General features: G+C 42.6%; 1 protein-coding gene across 1 annotated transcript; it reads right to left on the reverse strand.

Annotated features, from left to right (window-relative positions):
* Positions 1 to 557: 557 nt before the first annotated feature.
* On the reverse strand, positions 558 to 8,938 carry slc2a3a (solute carrier family 2 member 3a). Its single transcript, XM_076112744.1, has 9 exons — positions 8,765 to 8,938; positions 7,381 to 7,541; positions 6,381 to 6,621; positions 6,062 to 6,224; positions 4,620 to 4,807; positions 3,478 to 3,582; positions 3,282 to 3,380; positions 2,726 to 2,929; positions 558 to 893 (listed from the first exon to the last, which is right to left on the reverse strand). Exons 1-9 carry the CDS (start codon positions 8,936 to 8,938, stop codon positions 558 to 560), a joined length of 1,671 nt encoding a protein of 556 aa, XP_075968859.1.
* Between the last annotated feature and the right edge of the window lie 1,052 nt (positions 8,939 to 9,990).

The raw sequence follows: 9,990 nt of genomic DNA on the forward strand, positions 1-9,990 counted from the left end.
AGAACACTTTCCGAAAAAACACCAAGAATGATAGTTAAACGTCACTGGATGAAACTACAAAGGTATACTGCACTAAAGTACTCACTAAAACGCCCGTCTACACTTTAAAAACAGGAACACGAGAATTTGCATCGTCCCAATCGGCGTCTGGAAACACATGCACAAAGGCATGCGTCCTAGTCAGCACACTCTGCAGCGATGGACCTTTGACCTGGACCTGGTAGTAGCAGCGCTCCTTTAACACAGCCTGGCAATTGTTGCCGTGTTGGACAAAAGCGTCGCCCTGACTAGACACACGGCTGTCTTGCAAAAGACTCACCCTTTGAATGAATGTAGCTTAATTCCTAGTAATGTACAGTAGGTTAAATCTGTAGTGGTGTACAGTGACGGGACGGAGGATTTAAAAGAAGGAGGAAAAAGTCTAAAGAGGAAAGCAGAAAGCATGACATTTTAAAGGTCAAAGCCTATACGTTGATGATGCTGTTGTTCTCGGTAGCTCTAGTTTATATTAAAATCTCTGTGATTCCTCCTTCTGTTAAAACCCATTAAAACTCAATCTACAGCTGCTCTACACTCTCCTGCGCCTTCGAGTTTGCTTTATCCTCAAGAGGCGTGCTTTCAGAGGCGGGAGGCTGAGCCGCCGCCGGCGCCGGCACCGCCGCCTCCACCAACGGGACCTTCTCCTTCACCGGAGAGGAGGGGAGCGTTGTGGCGGTGCTGGCGCTGGCGGGTGGGTCCTCCACGGACGAGGAGTTGGGAGGCGGGCTGCCGAAACTGCGAGCGATCTCGTCGAAGGTCTTGCCCCTCGTCTCCGGGACTTTGAGGTAGGTGAAGATGAAAAAGAGGACGAGGAAGGCCGTGAAGATGAGGAAGACCCAAGGCCCGCACCACTCCTGAGAGAGGAAGAAGAGAACAGGAGAGAAGAGGAGTCAGAGATTTACAGAAACACTTGATTTTACATGTTCAGAGTTCTGACGTTATAATCAAATATGATCTTTAATAAATGATCTAAATCTATCTGTCCGTCTGTCTGTCTGTCTGTCTGTCCGTCTGTCTGTGTATCTATCTGTCCGTGAATCTGTCTGTCTGTCCGTGTGTCTGTCTGTCTGTCCGTGCGTCTGTCTGCCTGTCCGTGTATCTATCTTGTGTATATAAAATATAAAAGAGAAGGAAAAAGTCAAAGACAACAGAAAAGGAAAGACAGAAGGAAATCAAGCTAATCTGATGATTAACCTCTTATTCTCGGAGCCGTTTTTGAGGTCTCTGAGCGAAAAAACATAGCCCTACAAAACTGACCATAGCTCTGTAACTACAAGGTCGATTTTAATAATTTTTGTTGATATAATCAGATCACAACACCTGTGACATAGTTTACATTGGTCATATTGTGAATATGTTGCTGGTTAATATAGAAAATAAGACATAACACAGCTGAAAGTGAAAATATTCAGCCTCGCCTGGGAAAAATGCACTTTCAGTGATAAAAGGTTATTGAAATAATGCAGCTAGCTCCCTGAATCTTTCCCAAGTCATAGCATAACTGATCAGTAGTTATTAAAAAAAGGTTAAAGTGGAATAAAGTGGAATAAAGTTAAGAATAAGAGGTTTTAGTCAGGCGAGGCATCATTTTCGAACCAGCTGTTGCAGCTCTTACATTGTACTTTTATACACTATATAACTATATATTTCACTTTCTTTATCACTCATATGATTCAATACATCCAAATACAGATAATAGGAATCATATTCATATTCATAACATCATCAGAGCCAGTTTTGGCTGTCATCTGTAGGATTTTCTCATTTCATGTGTGTGTGTGTGGCTGGATCTCAGCCTATCCTCGGTCGATTTCCAAAAACAACCCCTCCTTAGACGCGTCACAGGCTTAGGAAGACTCGTGCCAAGTATGGTGGTGATCGTCAAAAGATTTCATACAATAAAGTTGCCAGAAGTGACGCGTGTAACCCGGCGGAAATTTCCGGTCGCAGGCAGTCTGGCCACTCGCCCAAGCCCCCTTGACCGCTCTTATTCTGGAAACAAGTCGGAAGTCAACAGTATGCAGTTGGCAGCAATGACTACAGCTTTGGAACGGAAATTCCGCGACGTTATTATCCATATTTAGAGAAAACTTGGGCGCATAACCACGATTTTCTTCGGCGAAGTTCAGCATGAAGGTACGTTTGATCGCCCACCACGGTTTAGTGTTCGTACGGATCGTAAAACAGAGGTTAGTTACGTGTTCCGCCACGTGTGCTAATGCTAATAAATGCATTGTATGACTGGGTAGCCGTTAGCATGAGGGTACAAACATTGACTTACTGTACTCATAGCGCCGATTTCTGGCCCGGATTTGGTGCTTTTATGCCACGATATTTATCTGCTTATGTGAGTACCCTATAACTGTGTTGGGAGTGTGTTAGAAGTGACTTATATGATGTTGTTGTCCATACGTTGCTCTTTCATCGAAAAAAAAAATTAGCCACATACATGCTACCGGCTAATAATCATGCTATTTTCCGCATGTGAGTTTGAGGGGTTCTGAGCCTGAGTGCCCCCAAATTTGGGGGCGTCGTGCTCAAGAGGTTTTAAAATACTTTATAAATTACAAAACAGCAAAAAATTGTAAAAAAACAACAGTAGAATACAACAAAAACCTTTATAACAAAAGAAGACAAAGACAAATAAAAGAATAGACATCGTAACTGAACCCAAACCAGGACTTACCACTAGTTTGGGGAAGCTCATTCCAACCAGGAAGTTGGCCGTCCAGTTGCAGCAGCCGGCCACAGCCATGGCGGCGGGGCGGGGCCCCTGGGAGAACAGCTCGGCCACAATGAACCACGGGATGGGACCGGGGCCCATCTCAAACATGGCCACGAACATCATGACGGCGACGATGGCCATGTAGCTCATAACGGGAATGTCCTTCTGCTCAGACAGAGAGAGAGAGAGAGAGAGAGAGAGGAAGAGGAAGACAAGAAAATAAATATTGACATATAATACTGACTTTGAAGGTTGTTCATAACCTTTGATAATTACTTTATTCAATCTGCTCTGTGTTCTTTCTAACCAAACGAAAGAGTAACACCTTGTGATTGAAAGACATATGTGCAACATACTGCACATATGTCTTATGTATTACTTTGTTGGGAAGGACTTATTGGAGTTTTGAGATCAATCTCAAAGTCCAAATTCTGAGTTTAAAGCCGTAGTAATTAGTAGTTTTATCGGAAAGTTAAAGGGACAGTTCATCCCAACATTAACATAATGTTGAACTCACCAGCAGGAGGGAGATGGTCATGAGCACAGCGCTGATCGCCATTCCTCCCAATCCCAGGAGGTGCAGCGTCCTTCGTCCCGCCTTCTCCACCAGGAAGAGCTGCAGGACAAGACACAAGGGGGCGGTGATGAGCCGCTGAACAATGCACAAAAAAACCACACGCAGGGAGAAAGACAAACAGGCCGGTGTCACTCACAGAAACCACGGTGAAGACGACGTTGACGATGCCGGCTCCGATGGTGGCGTAGATGGGCTGCTTCACGCCGGCTGACTCAAAGATGCCCGTCGAGTAGTAGAACACCTGAGGGGACACGGAGAGGAGAAAATACACGTTTTATAACTAAATTCAAATAAATGTGTTTTATGTTATTTTTAGTACTGGGCAAGTTAACGCGTTATTATCGCGTTAACGCATTCATTAATTAACGCCGACAATTATTTTATCGTGCGTTAACGCAGTTTTTTTTTTTATTACTAAGCAGACATGTTGAACACCAGAACCGGCCGGCAGTGAGCGGTGAACAGCTGTTTGTGTGGCGTCACTTCCGTCTCTTCCTGTTTCCTTCACCTTCATTCCCCTGGGTCCTAAGTCCCTCCATGTACAGCTTCTTATCACCCTCTATGTACCAACCTATATTTATAACAAATACCACACATATTACGGTTATCAGCGTTGCATATGTGTCTGACCAAAATACCAAAAAAAGCAGAAATTAATTATTTTTTTAGAGTTTTTAAAGTGTTTTTGTTTGGAATATGTATAATAAGCATATCATTTAGCAGCTTTGAGAATTTATCAAACATAAAAAAAGGAAAAAACAAGACGTAGAGAGGTTTCAGATTTCAAATTGCATCTCTTACACACATGAAGATAAAGTTATGAACACCGGCTAAATATCTATTATCACAATCATTATAACTGTATTATAACTGCTACTGTGTAAAGAGAATTCTGCTGTTAAAAAGAACCTTATTTGTCTAAAGTGTTTGCAAACCAAATGTTATTGCACTTTTGTTCATATAGCAGTACTTTTAAAATAAAAGTGCGCAATGCACTACTTTTGAATTCATTATTGAATGTTGCACTTAACAATGCGATTAAAAATTGTAATCGTTGCCCAGCACTAGTTATTTTCTTGAGCACCTCCAGCTGATTTTTCATAGATTCTAAACCACGCTAATGACAATTCTTATTCACATTTTAAGGTATTTACCGTAATTCCTATTCAGAGCCAATTTAAGTAAGGTCCAATCACATAATCATGTGTGTGTGTGTGTGTGTGTGTGTGTGTGTGTGTGTGTGTGTGTGTGTGGACATGCTGCCTGCTGCTGACTCACAGCGTTGATCCCTGACAGCTGCTGGGAGAGCTGCAGCATGACGGCGATGAGGAGTGGCTGTCGATACGCCGGCGAGCGGAAGAGCTCGAGGATGGTCACCTTCTTCTCCATGGCCATCTTGGCGCTCTCCTCCTTCATCTCCTGCAGGTCTTTGCTCACGTTCTCGCTACCGCGCAGGCGCACCAGCGCTGTCAACAGAACGCAAACAAATGATGACCATGTGATCGCAATATCCCTGTTTTGAGTTGAGGCGTGAAACTGTCATCCCTCACCTCTCTTTCAACTCATTTCTTTGCAGCTCTCCAATGGATTATATCCAATAAAGTTATAAAAAAAAAAATGTAAAAATGCCACTATTAGATTTTTATCTATGGCAACCTCTACTGGTTGTACAAGAGAAGACAATGTGGTAGACAGACCACCTCACACCCCACACATCTGACCCAAGGACACTGACATGAATTGCCATTGTTCAGCAGGACTGTCTGATCTCCTACAAACGCATTTTAAAGGCGCTTTAATCACATACAAATCCCACACACGGCAGCTTTAAAGTGGCCAAAATCATCGTACGGTATCCTGACTCATATTATCCAAAAACTCTGCAGTGACACAATCAGTTCAGTGACCTGTTAGTCGCCCTTTTTGGTTCAGCTGTTAGTCAACAAGAGGCGCATCAGATTCTTTATCTTCACAAAGAAAAGAGCAGAAAAAACAAATTTTGCTGTCAACACCACAAACGCCACACAACTATGATGCGGCTGCTAACTGGCCTTGTGTTTGTGTCAGATGAGCGGTGTGAAGGAGAAGTGGGTCAGAGCCTGAGAGTCGACCCCGACAGGCTGCAGCGTGTTGAACAGATGCCAAAACCTTCTGCCTGTTCAAGGACTCTTTGAAGCTGCGAAATGATCCCGTCTCACCTGATCTCACCCTGTGTACCGATGTCTCCCTGTCTCTCGGTTTTCTGGGTTAGCGTTTCTGTTTTTAGCACTTTCATCGGCTCTTTTTCTGCCTTGGACACGTCTGTCTTTCTCTTTTTCCTTCATTACTTCGTAGTTTTGTAGCAGTGATAAAAGCAGTGGTTACTGTAGAATAAGCAGTGGTAGTAGTACAGATGGTAGAGGTGACAGCAGCAGCAGTACAAGTAGATGTGTTGGTAGTTGTAGCAGTAATAGCGGTAGAAGTAGTAGTAGACTTGGTTTTAGTGGTGGCAGTAAAGGCAATGCCTGCAGCACAATGTTCTAGTGGCGCTGTAGTAATGGAAATAGTTGCAGTAATAGCAGCCTAAATGGCAGTGGTATAGCAGTAACAGTAGTACTATTGTAAGTAGAAGCAGAAGTATCGTCAGTAGAAGAAGTAGTATTGTCAATAGAAGCAATATTATCGTCTGTGGAAGAAGTAGTATTGTCAAGCAGAAGTATCGTAGCAGTATCAGTGCGTACCTTTGCGTGCTTCCTCCTCCTGTTTCAGGTTGATGAGTAGGAAGCGAGGGCTCTCTGGACAGAAGGGCAGCAGGATGCACTGCAGCACAGCCGGGGCCACCGTGAGGGACAGCAGCAGGGGCCACAGCTTGGCTGAGCCCAGCAGAGCCTCCAGACCAAAGACCTAAACACCAAGAGCCACAACAGCTGGATCAGAGTCACAGCAAAGCTGATTAATCCATCTAAAGTCAAAATCTGTGGTGTAGCTAACTGGATTATATAGTAAGAAATGGTATAAATCCACATCTGTTGGGTCATTAAATGTGAGGTTCCTGCTGACCTGAGCGATCAGGATGCCCACCACCACACCGAGCTGGTGGAGAGTGCCGAAGGCCCCACGGAGGGGCGTGGGTGACACCTCGCCCACATACATGGGGGTCAGGCCGGTGAAGAGACCGCAGAAGAGGCCGATGACCAGGCGACCGGCGATCACCATCTCATAGGACGAGCAGATGGTGGAGAAGCCCATGAGGAGGCCACCGATCACCGCCAGGCAGTTCACCAGGAACATGGAGCGACGCCTGATGAGGAGGAGGAGGAGGAGGAGGAGGAGGAGGAGAGCATCAGTTTCTTTTACTGAGAAAAAAATGGTTTTAGTTTTGGGAAGAGCGAATACAGGCTCAAAGCAGTTCTTGAAATAGTCACAAAATGCTTGTTTATTTCGGGACTACATACAAAATGAAAATTAGATTTAGGCAACAAAACCACCTAGCCTGACTTTAGAAATCACTGTATCTGTTTGTTTAATTTGACACAAACATTGGACGGAGCCCAGCGAAGTTGTTTACCTCCGCTTTCTGTCTTTATGCTAAGCTAAGCTAATTGTAGAGAACTGTATTTTCCCCAAATGCTGAAGTATTCCTTCCAAATCTCAACTCCTTGTTGTTCTTTTCATTTTTAGTCTGCAAACAATAGTTGAAAAGAGCCAAATGTGTGTCCACTGTGAACCGCAAATGTCTTTAACTCTATGTGGAAAACACATCCATGGCAGCGGTGAAAACATCAGGCTCACCACAGAAAGAAAGAAACTGATTGCGTTTTGATGCTCAGGGTAAAACTCAGAGGCAAATGGAGGAACGGAGGAACATTAGAGCCGAGCAGCGGTCTTAAAGACAGACATGCTCCACGAGCTCCAGAGCCATGAAGGGAACAACAAAACCCCCAAAGCAAATACCGGATAATGACATTGGATATGTCCCAGAATAACCCCGATAATCAAGATGCAAAACAGACATTTCTACCTGTGCATTCAACAGACCGTATGACAATTGATTCCCTACCTGCCAAAACGGTTTGCCATGACGCCCACGCTGAAGGAGCCCACCATGCCGCCCACACTGAAGATGGCGACGGAGACGCTCCAGACGATGGTGCAGACCCCCGGGGTGATGGGCACGCCATAACGCTCTACCCAGGTATCGTTGAAGAAAGATCGCAGTTTCTGGTGGCAGGGAGAGATGAACAAACAGATAAATCTTTCCTGTATTCAAAGACAGAAGTGCACTGAGGTCTGCAGACAGTCATCGTAGTATTAGTAGTAGTACTGGCAGAATGGATAACAGTAGACGTAGTAGTATTGTCAGTAGTTGCAGCAGTTTTATCAGCTTGAATAGCAGTGGTATAACAACAGTAGTAACCTACTATTGTATATAGAAGCATTAGTATTGTCAGTAGAAGAAGTAGTGTCGTCATTAGAAGAAGTAGTATCGTCATTAGAAGAAGTAGTTTCGTCAGTAGAAGAAGTAGTATTGTCAGTAGAATAAGTAGTATTGTCAGTAGAAGAAGTAGTATTGCAAGTAGAAGCAGAAGTATCGTCAGTAGAAGAAGTAGTATTGGTAGTAGTAGAAGTAGTTTCATCAGTAGAAGAAGTATCTTCAGTAGAAGAAGTATTATTATAAGTAGAAGCAGACGTATTGCAGTAGAAGAAGTAGTATTGCAATTAGAAGCAGAAGTATCGCCAGTAGAAGAAGTAGTATTGGTAGTAGAAGCAGTAGTATTGTCAGTAGAAGAAGTAGTATTGCAAGTAGAAGCAGAAGTATCGTCAGTAGAAGAAGTAGTATTGGTAGTAGTAGAAGTAGTTTCATCAGTAGAAGAAATATCTTCAGTAGAAGAAGTATTATTATAAGTAGAAGCAGACGTATTGCAGTAGAAGAAGTAGTATTGCAAGTAGAAGCAGAAGTATCGTCAGTAGAAGAAGTAGTATTGGTAGTAGAAGCAGTAGTATTGTCATTAGTAGAAGTAGTTTCATCAGTAGAAGAAGTATCGTCAGTAGAAGAAGTAGTATTGGTAGTAGTAGTATCGTCATTATTAGAAGTAGTTTCATCAGTAGAAGAAGTATCTTCAGTAGAAGAAGTATTATTATAAGTAGAAGCAGACGTATTGCTGTAGGGAAAGTCTTTAAGCTTTAAATCTGTTCTACTCAATAATCCGATATAAAGCTGCACCACTCCTCTCTTATCTCTTTGGTTTTGGTTTTTCAGGCATCAATCACCAGCTGGGTTGTTTGACTTCACGTCACATGATTTGCAGATGTTTACCTTTACAAATAGCTGCTGTTCACATCTGGAGAAGCTAAGGTTCAGACTGCGTGCATGTTCAGCCTGAGAGCCTTCAGATTTAGGTAACAAACACACTTGTGATGTGAAATACCAACTGACCACCAACCTGCTCCGGAGCGTTGATGACTCCCGTGTTGTAACCAAACTGCAGAGAGCCGATGACAGCGGTGCCGAGAGAGAACAGGAGATAACCTGTTACCTGCTTTTCCTGCAGCGAGAGAGAAGGAGGAGACAATGTCAGGAAGAAGAGGAAAAGAAGAAGCGTGAAGAAAGCAAACATAAAATGGAGACGGATGCGGAGATAAAAGTAAAGGTGGAGGAAGGAGACAAAGAGAGAGAGACATAATGAACATGACATCTGAGCTCATAATGAGATTTCCAGTAATTGCGGCCGGAATAGAGATTCAATAAAACTGTGATGCTGACGGCAGACAGGTCAGTGACGCATGAACAATAATATCAGACATCATGTTTATACTAGAATCCTCATGACACATCGGCTCTTAATGCTTTTCATGTAAACATCAGAGTATCTTTCATGAATAACGAGTTGAGTAAAAACTATGAAGGTGAGACCAAAAACAGTTGTTTTTCCTGCACTGGTCAATTTTGAGATTTTAGTTTATTTTGCATCCAGAACACACATTTAGTTGTTGATTTTAATACTTTATCTGTTTGCGTCTGTAGATTTCTCCTAAAATCACCAAAAGTTAACATTAGATAATGCCTCGTTTGAATATTTTAACATAACGTTTCATAAAAGTTGGAATACAATACATATTTGTCCTAATGTGAGTGATGAAGTGGTGAAGTTTCATGGTGATATCTATGAGTTCATGTGTTCACCTGTAGAGTCTCTAAATGTCTGTAATGTAACTAAACGTCTCTTTAAAGGACGTTTCCTCTAAATGAGTTTGTTCTCAGACTCTGATGATAAATCTCCACTTCAGCAGCTCTTACATTCACCAAACTTCACTCTTTAACTCCTCTCTGTGGTCTGAAGGTTCACACAGACGGGTTTGTTCACACATCACTCACACCCTCATTTATACAACGTTTTATTAATAAAAACATTATGAAAATAGATGTTTGTGATTTTTCCTATTTATTGAATGATACAAAGAGGTCAACAACATTCCCTCTGTAAAAACCTTTGACTCTGATATGTAAACAAAAGGAAACGTGGCTTTATCCAAAGTTCAGTATTATGTTCTGAATGAAATGTATGCAAATTAGCACATATTTAATTATATAATGCCTCATTTGCATATCTAAACATAATGGGGAAATTTCATGGCATGTATTATTATCATTATTATTCTTTTTACCCTG

Source organism: Anarhichas minor, unplaced genomic scaffold (genome assembly GCF_050575085.1).
Source record: "Anarhichas minor isolate MPS153535 unplaced genomic scaffold, ASM5057508v1 ptg000051l, whole genome shotgun sequence".
NCBI classification, from domain to species: Eukaryota; Metazoa; Chordata; class Actinopteri; order Perciformes; family Anarhichadidae; genus Anarhichas; species Anarhichas minor.

Bases quoted from the DNA above. Each gene is read 5' to 3' on its own strand.
- slc2a3a (XM_076112744.1), bottom strand. From the start codon at position 8,938: ATGTTTGCTTTCTTCACGCTTCTTCTTTTCCTCTTCTTCCTGACATTG. The intron at 6,225-6,380 runs GTCAGCAGGAAC...CTTGGTGTTTAG, and splicing joins TGGGCATCCTGATCGCTCAG to GTCTTTGGTCTGGAGGCTCT. The intron at 3,381-3,477 runs GTGAGTGACACC...CTTGTCCTGCAG, and splicing joins TCGTCTTCACCGTGGTTTCT to CTCTTCCTGGTGGAGAAGGC.